Raw genomic sequence first — 14,110 nt, forward strand, 5'->3', positions numbered from 1 at the left:
GATGTCATCATAATGCAACACTGGATGTCATAGAAGGTGACATCGTCATATTATGGGATGGAATTGCCTTTAATTTATGATGTAAGCTGGTAGTTTTGAAATATACATTTTTATGAGGCCAAAACAGTTTTTTTTTTTTAGATAGACGGCTTTGTCGTTTTTATCTTGCAGTTTGTGAAGCTTCAACGGATGCTTCAGATAGTGATGAAGCTTTGAGTTCAGATAATTCTCCTACAAAAATATGTACACAAAGTGTAAATTTCCAGAAAAAATTAAAATATACACTCTAGCCACTTTTTGGAGGCATCCAGTAGCACAAAATCACATCAATGCTCCTATGCCCACCACAGGGGGTTCCTTTTCTTCTCCTGGACTTCCTGAAAGCCCTTTTTACATCATTCAAACCTACACTGAAAAGAAACCAAGGTCTAGAAATGCATTGATGACCTCAGCATACCCCCGCTGGGCATCTTCTAGATTTGCTCATGCGTACCAAAACGCAAGCACACACAAAAAACATGATCAGGATTTAAATGACGGTTTCAGTAACCGACAGAAGTGATCCTAGTAAGGCCGCCGGGCACTAGAAAACAAAAATGGCCTTAAATAGCAGGATCCAAGCCGTTACCTCAAACAATGCCACTTTAAAATCCTCAAGCTTGCATGAAAAAGGCAGTGTGACATCTCGACGGATTGGGCGGGGCCTATTCTGTTGGTGAGGTGTGACTGCATGATTATTGCACTCAAGCCACAAGCAGCGCCAGACACTTCTCCTGGGGAGGTGGCAGTCGATGTCTAAGTGCAGTGGATGCACTAGAAGACCAATTAGGGAAGAAAAAAAATGTCTCTTCTCTTTGTGTCTTCAGTTCATTCATAAGCATACCATAAAAGATCTTACAATTAACTTAAATTAGAATGTACATTACCCACAAAGCCATACGTACAGGTTTTCATTCAACGATATTTATCTGGATAATTGACGCCTATAGCCGTGAATGAGTTAATAACCCGACTAATAAGTTATAAAATGTACTACCCGTGGCGACATCATGCAACGATCGCAGCTCTCCGATTGCTGACGGCCGGAGGAACGTTGTCGATGATGTCATCGTACGACATATTAGAGCTGTGAGCGTCCCGCGTCGCTGTGATCGAAAGAAGTCGGTTGTGGCTGTCCAGCCTTTAGCTTTGTCAGTTACACCGTTTTACAAGCTTCTGGACCGCCGCTTTATCATGAACCGTGAGTACGGGCCACCGCCAATCCCCGTCGCTGCGTATGGCAGACTCACCTTCAAACACTCCGTGACCTGAATCCACAATTGATTCGGCTCAATTAACCGAGAAAATCTGTTCATTTGTAAATGGAATGGATACATGTACAAAGACCATGCGCAAAAGAAATTAAGTTTCAAGAACAGCCTAACTCGATAGATGACATGTCAATATTATTCCACTATGCAGCATGGAGTGATGAAACAAGTTCATCTGAAAGTGTTTTCGGTGAGGAATTAGATCTGGAAGTCGGAAGTTTAATATGTTCCCCGTCTGCAGAATTCATGGTGGAGAGTATTTTGGGATGCGGGTCGTTCGGAAAGGTCGTCCACTGCAGGAAGCTGCCCACTAACGAATCGGTGGCTCTAAAAATCATCATGGAGAAAGAATTCAACTGCGATGCTCAGAAAGAGGTGGAAACCCTGGAGGTGCTGAAAAATTTCAATTTGGAAAAATATAACATCGTTAAATGGTACAGCTCCTTTGTCCACGAGGGCCATTATTGTCATGAGTTTGAGAAGCTAGACATGAGTCTTTACCAATACCAGGTCACAGAGAAAGAAGCTTTGGAGCTCAAGGAGATTCGTCCTATTCTGCAGCAGGTTCGATTCCGTCGTCGGATGTCGGATTATCAAATTGACGTTTTGAAATGACCGTTATTCCTCATCCTTTCAGGTTGCTTTATCCCTGCAACTCCTTAAAAGCTTAGGGATCGCCCATACCGACCTCAAACCAGATAACATTATGCTAGTTGATCACATCCATCAGCCACTGAGAGTTAAAATCATCGATTTTGGTACAGCCATTTTGATTTCAGAGAGATGCAAGGGCTCGGAACTTCAGACGCTCTGGTTCAGGTGAGTGACGACCACGACGGATGATAACTAGTGAGCAGGAAACGGTACTAAAAATGTCAATGTTGTAAAGATCTCCAGAGATTCTTCTGGGTGCTCCCTTCAATGAGGCTATTGATATCTGGTCTCTAGGCTGTATTGCGGCAGAACTGCTCATGGGCAAGGCATTGTTCCCCAGCAGCGATGAGTTTGACATGGTGAGTCCAGTAAGACCTGATCTTGACCTAGTCAAGAGAGACATCTGTAAATGTAGATGTATCATTTCACTAGATGAGACACATACTTCGAGTTATAGGAAAGCCACCAAAACATCTGCTGAATTCTGGAGTGTACACAAAACAATTTTTCCAACATTATTATGCAAGATCTGAAAAACGGAGACCAAGACTTTGGATGTTTAAGGTATGGATGGATTTTTGTATTTGGTACAGCTTTTTAAGAAGTCTAAAATGTATTTGGTTTTAGGCCAAGCTGTACAGTTCCTCTTGCATACCTTGCACCCTTAACAGTCTATACCAACTTCTGGAGGTAAGATACCAAAAAAATCTTCCCATTAGCAAATAAGAACGAGCCATACCTGACATTTCTATCTTCGTGAGGGATGCGATGGACTGACCGGAGAAGATGCGAGAGCTGACAACCTTGATAGGAGGAGCTTCGTTGACTTGTTGGTAAAGATGCTGCACTTGGATCCCAATGAAAGGATCAGACCCAACCAGATTCTACAACATCCCTTTATCACCATGAGCCACCTTGATGGAGATTTCAATGACTGCCAATAGTAAGAAACCGTCTTGGATTGCCGGAGAAGTGATGTACGTACTCACTTGTGATTGTTTTTTTAGTGTTAAATCCTGCTTGGACCTGCTGAGCGGGCATTTGACTGAGACCTCGTTGAACCAAGGAGACTTTCAAACTTCCAGCGCAGTGTGACGACACTCTTGGACCATCAAGACTTTTGAAACGGAAATACCCTCGGATGACCTTCGGATCCTCCCGTAGATTTTTAATTGGATTCAGTTTTGGGTTGTGGTGACTGACTTCATGATGTACGACAAATAAATACAAAGAGGTCTGAGAGTATAATCGATAAAAAAAATATATTCAGCTGCTTTTTACGAGGGATGAAGCGGCATCGTGAATTTAGTTTTATGAATTTGGGTATGGGTCACATTCAAGTGCTGCCGTTCAGAAAATCGACTTTTTAATCGAGGTAAGTTGTTGAGAGAGACTTTGCGCCTTACCTATAGGAGCGCTCATAATTGAGTGTCACGCATCACCGGATGTCAAATTTAATTCAGATGAGTGCTTTGTAATCCCTTTTCAAACACTCTTATTTATCTCAGTGCCACAGAGTCATTCGCAATACCGAAGAGTTTTCTACCAATTCGGGACAGTTTGACGTGACTCGGGAATAAGGCGGCATCTGCGGATCTAAAGGACACACGCAGGCCTGACACAAATGTCAGACGGAATCGTTGCATTGTCTTCGCCCTAAATGCCAGCGCATCTCCGCCCACGTCACCTTGTCAGCATGTGGGAGTACAGCTAACATTTTCCACCCTAGTAAAGAGTTCTGATTTAAAATTCTGGCTTCCTCTAAAACGCAACCCACAATAGTGAAGCCCTGAGCAATTGTTCCATCGTGCCATTGTGATTTTGTTGCCATCTCTGACCTCAATGAGTCAGCTTTTTTGCTTATTTGCCTACACGCTCTGTTAAAGCCAGTGACATAGCCTGTACGCTAACGGTAGGCTAATCAGAGCTAACACAAATAGGCCATGAGTCCCTCTCGCTAATGCTGTTTGCTCAGACCCCAAGGCGACATATTTATTTAACGTACAGTTTTACTCAAAATATCCTCGGGGTTGAGATGGCCACTCCAAAAAAAAAGTTACCTTAAAATCATACTGATTCTGAGTCTTGGTAATCGGAAAAGGTGGAATCGACGAAAATGGGCTTTTCTCGATTTTCAAAATGATTTGGAAAACTGCTTTTAAAGTAAGATGCATATTAGGATTATTCGTTTATAAAATGTACCAGACTAGTATGACCGCCATCTTTATTCTTATTCTTCACCGAACGATTACACCTTCCACCTCACCGTTTGAACAGATTAGTCAACACACACATTCACACACACACAGAATTCTAATCTGTTTATAGCTGCCAGTGATTCAAGCAAAATGGATCAGGGAATCGGGGACCACGGCCAATGAAACGGAAGCTGCCTCATAGCAACACACAGATAGACGATGCTTCTCCATTTTTAATGTGGTACAGACGGCTTGACCTAGTATTCCGATGTTTTCATTGTTCATGTAAATGTTAATGTATTTGGATGGCACTCCACCCTCCCACGATGACTCCAAAAAAAAAAAAAAGTCATGTCGTATCAACATTTTATGCAGGGTGCTTATGCTAGTCGGCCTACCGGAATATAATTTTACAAATCTAATCATACGAAAACACATCAGCTGCCCTGTGACCGATTTTTGACCTCCCTCAGGGCCTCACTTTTGCAGTGGCCCACATCTACGCCAGCTGCTCTTGCAGCTTCCAACTTTAAAACACAATGTTTTGGCAAAGCGTACTCCGGTTGCCAAGTCAACGTCGCGTAGTGGAAAAAAGGGTTGAAATAAACGCTCTCAGCACAAAGAGGGCAGCTCGTTAAAATAACGTTGAGCGGGAAGCTATTAGCTAAAACTAGACGGCTTTTTTTTTTTTTTTTTTTTTTTTTTTTTTTTACCCAGATGCAGAATATTCGAAACTAATGAGATCTCATAGAAGCTCGACAACTGACTATTTGATCTGATAAGATTTGACAGAGATAGAAGCGGCCGAGCATGCTAAATGGGATTTTCCATGTTATTTTAAATTGCTGCCTAATCTTGATCAAATATGAATGAAATTTTAAATGGCAGTCCAGAGAACCTCTGACTTTTTAAACGCAAGATTATTTTTCATATATTGCGATATTTGTCATAGCTTTCCTGTCTTTTACTGGCATAAAAATACATCAACAAATAACAGTCTTGTCATATCCATCTAGAAATTGCATTTGTATTATGCCTTAGAGTCCAAGGTTATTTGGCTGCTAAGCCTTGCAAGGTATGCACATAAAAATAGAATTATTTGCATGTCTTTCATGTGTGAGTCACAGGAAAAATGGCTGACTGTTATCATGGGCAGTTTGAGAGACTTAATGCAGTCTAGATTCAAATTCAACATTTTTGCAATACCTGAAGAAATGATTGCTGTACAGAACACAAACTTTCCTTGTACGAGTTGAGTTGTGCGAGTCTACGTTCTCCCTCGGGAGCTCGTTGCCTGGGGTAGCCTATAGGAGGAAGCGTAAAACAAAACCGAGCAGAACGAGCTGTCATTGTACGGATCTTGTTATTGTGTAGCAGGTTGGTGTTGAGCTGTGTTAAAAAAGAAAAAAAAAAATGATGCATGGGGGATGTTACTGTTTACACCAGGAAGGAAGAGATCGTGTTTCATCGCTTTACTACGGGTTTCACATGCTGCAAAACGGAGACCCTCATCAATTATGATCTCTCGCACGCTTATCTGTATTGTGTCAAACTGATCCGATACTATGACACCCGATACTCTTAACCAGCCTGTAATATACTATGCTATTATGTCCTCCTTCGGTGTGAGGTGTGCAATTTGGTTGACATTAAATATTTAAATAAAATAAAATTAAATTAAATTCTAAGTATAATTCTAATTACAAAATTGTTAATTTTCCAAGTATAGTATATAGATAAAATAAAATAAAAACTGTTAATTTTCCAAGTATAGTATAAAGTATATAGTCGTATAAATATATTATGCAAAACACGGCAAAAATTAAAAATTATAGCTTTGTCCAATAGTTAGCTTAATGCTAACACATAAAGGATAATGCCATAGACGGGCTGCCATGAATATTATAGAATAAACTTTTCAATATATTTGTTTCTACAAGTTTTGAATAATGTTTGTGTGTAAAAGAAGTGTTGCAACGTTTTAAACAATAGTTAATTAAAATAAACATAATGAAGATTGCAAACCATAAAGGTACTGTCAAGTGTTGCTACTCGAAACTGCCGAGAATTCAAATGGCACTATACGTCAAAAGGGTCAAACTGGAACAATATTCGTTTGTGTGTCTACATTTGTGTGTGTCCGTGTTTGTGTTGGGCTGTGTGGGAGTGATCCAAACGGACCGGTCAGTTCCCTGTCACCACACACGCACGTCTTGCCCAGGCAGGCCCACTCGCACGAATATGTAGATTTTGTCGATACGCACACACACCGAGTGTACAGTCTAGTGACAAAGGGAGGCAAGTGTGCAATTTGTGAGTCAAAGCCACTCTTGTTCGCACAACACAAACACACACTTGGACAAAGACGAAGAAAAACAGGAAGGGAAGCTGTAACTTTCCACTGAAGCTTGGCCACTACCCGAGTTTTCTTTCTCTTCTGTGGTCATGGCAGCCTTTGTAGTAGGTGTGTGTGTGTGTGTGTTACTTTGTATCCTGTGTAAAAGAATAAATGCAAGAGCCTCATTGCAAAATAACATAATAAACATAATATGTTCAAATTACAAGTCACTTTTCCGAGCTCTTCAAATGATCCAATATTTATCTCAGGTAGTATTACACAAAGATGTGCTCCACACGGCTATCGCCATAGTAACCGCAAAAAAAAAAAAATCTTTTGAATATCATTCCTTGGAAGATTTCGCGCAGTGGAAGCCGTCAGTAGATATGCTCGGAGATCAATGAGAGAGCGGCAGTGGGAGCATGTAAATCCGCTCCCAGTGTTCCCAGCTGCAGCGTGAGATGGGAGGGGGGGAGGAAGGGGGGGCTGTTGCTAGGTGGAGTCGGAGTGGCAGCTTAAGCCGGGTTAACTACACTTGAAAAGCAAACGTGGGTGGACCTGGATCTAATATAGACGAGTATGGAACTGACAGAAGAAGGATGGAGAGGAGGTGGTGAGAAAAGAGGTGGGAAGAAAATATGGGAAGGGAGGGGCGATCATATATATTTAGGTAGAAAATTAAGGAACAACTGAATAAGATAGTGGTCACCGTATTGCTTTCCGTGAAGATAGAGTATTAAAAAAATAAATATGTATTTTTGGATGAGACAAAAAAACATTAACATCATCTGGCATAGCAAGCTGGTGGGCCCGATCCTGTGCTATTTAATTATTATTTTCCCACAAGAATCCGTCCCACAAATTTGATAAGAATTGAATTACCGCCAGATGGAAATCGATAACAACTCCGATTGGCTAGGAAAGCAAGTAAATTCAGCTGGAGAGCTGTCGCTAATATTTAGCCGCTCGCTCAGATGACAACGAGCAACTCTCATTATCGAAAAGCTCACTCTCGATTACAAAAGGCAGATTGGGGCTTCTCCACAAAATAATGTTTTTATAGCCATTCCGCCCGTCGGATTCAAACAAGGGTTTTCTTTTGCGTGGAGTGATTGTTCATTGATTGTGTAGCGGATTAGGTTGTGTGTTTTCCTTCATCTGCATCTGTGGGTTGGTCAACAATGCGATCGAGAGGCTTTTAAGACCTCACGGTAAGCCAAATGAGGGTGTTCAAAACAATAGTTGAGGGCGCTAAGCAGGGAAAATCCATTTATTTTTTTAAGCAGCAAATCTCCTCTCCAAATTGCTTTTAACACGGCACCTAAACAACAACTCTGAGCACAAAACATTCGCTTAGTGCAGGGGTATCAAACTACCGTAATTTCCGGACTATAAGCCGCACTGGACTATAAACCGCACCTGCTAAAATTCAGGGATATTTTAGTTTTTTCTTACATAAGCCGCACTGGACTATAAGCCACACGTGCACATGAGTTTTTTACAAAGAAAGACACAGAAAGCCGTAAAAATCCATAAATACGCCGCGCCGCCATTTACGCCTCAGGGTTCAAAGTAACCTTCTGAATAAAATGTATTAAAAGTTCACATTCATTACAACTTGTTTTTGGTGAGCAAAATGTCAGAAGAATTGAATTTAAATGCTGATTGATTGGGTTTTAATACAATGCAAATGGTCCAAACAGCGCCACTGCTTTGTGTAATCTCTGAGTCACATGGCAGAGTAAGAGAAAGGGTTTAGAGCCCTTTGACGCAGGTCACCTAGCGTGCATTCCTACTAAGGCTCATAATAGTCACAAGCAACACAGCCAGAATAAGCAGCAGCCATAGTAGTGTTTCAAAATAGTATTTTTGTTGTTGTTTCTTTTCTTCAAGATACCGCAAAACAGTGGTCCACAGGCTTTTTACGAGTGTATAAAAGTGATCAAGTCATCACAAAAATCACGAAAAAAATCTTATATAAGCCGCACCTGACTATAAGCCGCAGGGTTCCAAATTTTGGAAAAAAGTCATGGCTTATAGTCCGGAAATTACGGTAAATTTTTTGCGCGGGCTGCATGGTAGTCATAGCTTCTTTCGGAGGGCCATTATGACTGTCAACCCCAAAAAACGTATGAGCACCTCATATTATATCCAGTCAAAGCTACAAACTGACAAATAGCTCGTTTTCAAATCAGACGAGTAAAAACTGGTCTAAAATTAAAAAAAAAAAAAATGGAGACAATTTGCAATTCTAGTAATGACACACGAATTTGATGCACAATTTGTCTTTGCGGGCCACATAAAATGATGTGGCGGGCCGTATCTGGCCCCCGTACCTCAGGTTTGACACCTTTGGCTTAGTGGCTGACAAATCTAAATTTGAACACACCTAGGCGCTGGCCTAATGGACTTCACCATGGCAACAACAGAGGCTGACACAGGTGGTCCGATATATGTGGCTGCACCTCCTCATATACGCACGCACGAGTCGTTTCCCAAATAAGGTGTGCGCACACTGAAAGGGAAATTAGGAGAATCTGTAAGTATTAGACAAACGTCCTTGGTCCAATGGAGTTTCCGTCGCCTTAATGCTAACAGACGAGGGGAGATAAAAGGATGTGATGATGTGGCAAAGCCATTAGAAGCCAACAAAGAAGCCGGCCGGGGGTAGGCAGCCAATTGGGGAGAGAATGGGGTCACGGGCTAATTGGACGGGAAATACATCAGTGTGATTTGTGCACAAGCACGTGTGAGCAAATGATCCCACCTGAGCACAAGGATAAACACGGACGATGCACTGATGGATGGAGATCTTTTTTTTTTCCACTGAATACTCAAGCAAAAGAAAAAAATGTAATTTTGCGAGGTTTTAGAAATATTTGGGTCCATCCATGTTATGAGTTTCATTCTGCCTTCTAACAAATGGAGTCCCACAGGGGTCAATCTTAGGGCCTCTGCTCTTTTCATTCTATCTACGGCCATTTTAAGAAAACCTGGGAATTTTCTTATGCTTATTTGCGGGACCATTTTTTACTTTTACTCAAGTCCTATTATTCTTATATGTCCCCGTTGATATATCAAATGTATTGCAGTCACTGGATTACATATACAGTATGTAGGATGTACTATATAGGGGACTTAGTGGAAATACATACTAGCAAGAAAAATATTTTTGCCTTGTCACGCAACAAGAATCTAGCACGTCCACACAGACACATACTTTGTACTGAGGCCTGGATGTATTTCAAGACCACTTTGATCCAGCAGATTTCTGAGGGGTGTTTTAAGATTAGAGGGATATTTGGAGGCAGATATGGTGAACACTCCTCCCTCTCGCTCTCGTTATCTGCTGTTGTCTCTCTTGTTCTCCATTCCTGTCTGTCTCGCTCGTGATGATTCAATTCAGAATATTATTCCTGCGTTATGGGAGAAAAAGTCAATACAAAGGAAAAGTGGAATCAGGCAAGACTTATGAATGATTAATCAAGCTCAGTGCTACTTCGTAACCGTCTTTTAGCACCTGAGCTGGAAATAACGCTATGACTTTTTTTTATGCACACTACTTGATTATGCTCTTTCAAAGATGTGAGAAGAAGCAAGTTATTTATGCATGAAAGAGAGACAAGGAGGCCAAGGTGACATGGGGGGAAAAATAGCAAGAAAAATGAGAATGTGAACGGAAGCAGATGGGGGGGTCAGCGGGGAATGATGGATTAAAGAAGAGATTGATGTATGATTTATGGATCTTTTTGCTTGCTGTACAAAAGAAATGAGCAGCTGGGGCAGCAAAGCCCAAGGTTGAATTATTCAAAGAAGTCGTAAGGTAAATACCCAAGTCGACACGCTCAGGTCCGAGCGTGTCGACTCCGTGGCAGACAGATGGAACAGGAAATGTGTCAGTGGGTCAAAGGCAGACGTCGGCGCCACGGCGCCGACTGTCACCTCAATTAACCCCGGGGGGGAAATTGGCTGCTATATTTAAAGGCTACTAGTGTGTGTCGGATTCCCCCGATTCCGGCTGGAGTGACTTAGAATCAAAAATAGGAGAGAAATTCCATCTTATAAACACATTATTATTTTTTAACAACCTGATAGCTTCAACCTTCATTCAATTTAAAATATTTGCAAAACTGTCGGACCCTGGTTAGCACGATACACCATCCGAATTGATATCAGGATTATGCTATGCTAATGGAACTGTGGATTTTCATTTTCTGATTGACAGCAGGCTGGTACTCATGGACAAACACAATAATTTCTGCACTTAGTGTGTAAGGAGGGCGGCCATGTGGTGGCCAAGGAGGTCCTGCTGTCCATGTGCATGAGACGAATGATAATTTGCTCATTAAAGATCTTAGATTACATTCAGACAAGATTAGACACCTAGATAGCTAAACGACGTGGATTAGATTGATTAGATAAATTGGCTGAATTCGATAGATGGGTAGATGGACAGTTAGCTACGTACTGTAGATACGCTAGCTAGCTAATTAAACTAGCTAGCTTGCTACAAGGACAGAGCTAATTAGCATTATTTTTTAAATGTAAATTGTACTGGTCACCGTTTTATTGCAACATACTTTTTCATTTTAGCTTGAATGTTTTTGTCAAGGTAAAATTATACACTGAGCTACACACGCAATATTTTTAGTTGTAAACAGCTAAATGTTGCTAGCCACACATTTGACACGGCACTCCAATAAAGCAATTAGTAACACCACTGGATTATCACCTCTAAGTACCAACTTGTCACTAATGTGACATTTCACTGTTACAAGAAAGAGCCGGTGCTGCTAAGTGTGTGTTTGTACACTCAACAGACGAGCAGACAGCAGCATGCGTGGGTGAAGTGATGAAGAAGTGTGTGAAAGATGGCGGCGGCGCCTGGATGGCAATAAGGAGGAAAAGAAATAAAAGAGCAGAAGTGAGTCGCAAACATGGTGGACAGATGGAGGGAGTCAAATGGAGCCACTGCTGTTCCCATTTCAACGACTTTGACCTCATTGGGAAAGACGCAAATGTCATCTAAATGTCGGCGAGAAGAAGAAAAGATTGGGATGAAATTTGTTGCAGTTTTTTTTCTAAACATGAAAATTACAGGGCTCTACCTCCTCATTTTTCTTGTTTTTCTTTCATCCATTGCCGCTCCTCCTCCAACATCCTTCAGTGACGCACTGGATCATATTCTGTCTTTCGGGAGTATGATGTAACTTAAGATTACTCACCAATATGCAAATGTTTTTATTTTTTTATTTTGTGGAGGATCTGAGACATTTTGACACCACACTTAAAGATGGCGTCTCATCTCCATTCCACCGTGGATATTTATTAAAAGACACACTAAAAATAGACTTTGTAGAGCACAAGTCACATTCAATCAGCGTGAATGTTTTGTGTCTGAGGCCTCTGATAATATTATTTTGGTTAATTTTTTACACACTTGGAGCAAAAAAAAAATTTCCCTTAACAGCCAGCAAACTAATTAAACATTCTTTGACACCCATGTCACTCACCAGCCAATTAAAAGCCATACACACTCAAAGTCATAGATACCACAATCGAACATTAAGATGATGACCACAAATGGAAAAATTATTATTGTTAAAGTTTTGTTTTTTTTTGCCAATTCCTCGATTAATCAATTGGAGAGTCTGTAATTATTATCAACTTCTAATAAATGCTATTATGTCAATTTCCTTGCTCAACTCAAAAGTCATCTGAAGGTCATATTGCTGTCCTCCCGGCGCCGCACTTGATAGTCAACTTCCCACGCTCTGCCTCGTCGTCTGTCTGGACGCGGAGGAGTAGCGAGAGAGCGCAACAACAACATCAGCAAGTGTCCATATGACTAAATGCCCGAGTCGACGTCGGGCTCGACCAATCGGAGTGGGGTCTCCGGTAACCCATGGCTACAATCTCCCACAAGCCCCCTCGGGGGGAACCGAAGAGGACTGTGAACAGGATGTTGAAAAGGATGCACAAAAGGCTGGCAGTATACAGTTTCAAGTTGACAATAAAAGCAGAAATAGCCCCGCCCCCAAGCAGACACCTTTCAGCTAAATTGAATCATACTCGGAGCAATCATGCGCTAGAACCTGGAGGCTGTCTGGCGGTAGCTAGCAGACAGTGGAGCGTGTCGCTGATTGAACAAAGAGGGGGCGTACGCCGGCGTCGAGTATGACAGGTACCAGGAAAGGTCAACAAGGTGGAACAAAAGACTTGTAAATGTCGGTCGCTTTAAAGTTGCCATTGACAACCGGGGAGGAGGTCATAGGAATACTGAAAAATAATCCTAATTAGGTTTTATTCTCAGTAAAGTGGCTCCTCTGACTTTTTAAATAATAATTTCCTGGTTGTTGATTAACATTCTTTTTTTTTCCCGTAAATTTCAATGGCATTTATATATCAAGCTAGCTAAGATTGAACAATAGCGTTTATGCTCTTAAGTATAAACACAAACAATCCAGGCAGAAAATCTGATCGAGCTGTCACTATGGAGTATTTTTGGAGTCGATTATCTTTTCGATTATTCATTGATTTATCGAATAATAGATTACCATTTTGTTTTGCATTAAAGTCTATTACAAAAACCTTTGCCCCAATTATTTTGGCTTATTTAGAGAAAAAAACTGGTCATCGATTCATTTGATAATGATTAATCGTCGAATAATCAATTAATTTTGACACCTCTAAAATCTGACCTACGGCGACCTTGTCAGGCAATATAACACAACAATAGCGCAATCAAGGTTGTATTTAATGAATAAAATCAAGCCACTAAAGTTGGAGAAGTTCATGAATTCAAAATGGAGGAAAAGGGATAAGATCGCCGCAAGGGACATAAAGACAAGTTGATTACAATATCATCTTAAAAAGAAGAAGGGGGAGAGAAGAGAAGCGGGTGTTTTGCTTCTTTGTGACAGGGCGCACCCTCCTCGGTCCGAGGGGGTCGCTTTGAATCCCTAATGAGGGAACTGTTGAACGCCTCCCGGGAATAATGCAAAGCTCCTTTTGGGAGGAATGTCTTTATCCCTCCCTTCATCCTTCCCTCCAAGGACGAGGAACAAATCTTCAAGCGGCTTTAAAATCTCTCCGGTGAAGAAAACAAGACAATAAAGAATGTAAACAATGCAAAACTACAAACACATTTGTATTATGAAGGCCACACAATAGCACAAGGCCATCTGGCCATTCATTATTGGTAAAAATTGGAGGAAATGGGTTCTGAAATTACATTTTCTGGGCTCTTCAGTCTAAGTGCACGGCCGCAGACACACATTAATTTCCGGAGGGACTATAAATCAAGCGTCAGATGAAGACAGCTTCATCTTCAAGCCATTGGCCGGCTGAAATGAACCTAATGGAACGGATTTGATGAGAAAATGTTATCGTCACGCTTTTGGCAGGCGGGCAGGCACCTTAATGGGATGTAGATGTGACTGGAGGATTTGGCATACTGCTCTTGACAAGGTGGAAAATATTATTAACTGTTTCATAAAGCATCAAGCATCACTGACACATGTGAGCAGCCATTTTGCTCATGTTTCTGTGAATGAACAAGATTTTAGGCGAGGAAGGGGTCCGCCCAAGCTAGTTATTTAAAAACCTTG

General features: G+C 41.3%; 1 protein-coding gene and 1 long non-coding RNA gene across 4 annotated transcripts in view; one reads left to right on the forward strand and one right to left on the reverse strand.

Annotated features, from left to right (window-relative positions):
• LOC148379385 (uncharacterized) overlaps positions 1 to 14,110 on the reverse strand; it is a 79,264-nt gene that overhangs the window by 60,323 nt on the left and 4,831 nt on the right. The gene's annotated exons all lie outside the window — the stretch shown is intronic.
• LOC148379391 (homeodomain-interacting protein kinase 1-like) lies at positions 1,209 to 3,212 on the forward strand. Its single transcript, XM_088367576.1, has 7 exons — positions 1,209 to 1,874; positions 1,948 to 2,129; positions 2,200 to 2,323; positions 2,397 to 2,528; positions 2,592 to 2,654; positions 2,726 to 2,907; positions 2,972 to 3,212. The coding sequence occupies exons 1-7, from the start codon at positions 1,362 to 1,364 to the stop codon at positions 3,057 to 3,059; spliced, it is 1,284 nt and encodes a 427-aa protein (XP_088223702.1). The 5' UTR covers positions 1,209 to 1,361; the 3' UTR covers positions 3,060 to 3,212.

The sequence above is a fragment of the Syngnathus floridae genome, chromosome 22, assembly GCF_059516105.1.
Source record: "Syngnathus floridae isolate MCC-2025c chromosome 22, RoL_Sflo_1.0, whole genome shotgun sequence".
Taxonomy (NCBI): domain Eukaryota; kingdom Metazoa; phylum Chordata; class Actinopteri; order Syngnathiformes; family Syngnathidae; genus Syngnathus; species Syngnathus floridae.

Coding starts and splice junctions, on each gene's coding strand:
- LOC148379391 (XM_088367576.1), top strand. CDS start 1,362: ATGGAATGGATACATGTACAAAGACCATGCGCAAAAGAAATTAAGTTT. Junction 2,529..2,591: donor CAAGACTTTGGATGTTTAAG/GTATGGATGGAT, acceptor ATTTGGTTTTAG/GCCAAGCTGTACAGTTCCTC. Junction 2,655..2,725: donor GTCTATACCAACTTCTGGAG/GTAAGATACCAA, acceptor TATCTTCGTGAG/GGATGCGATGGACTGACCGG.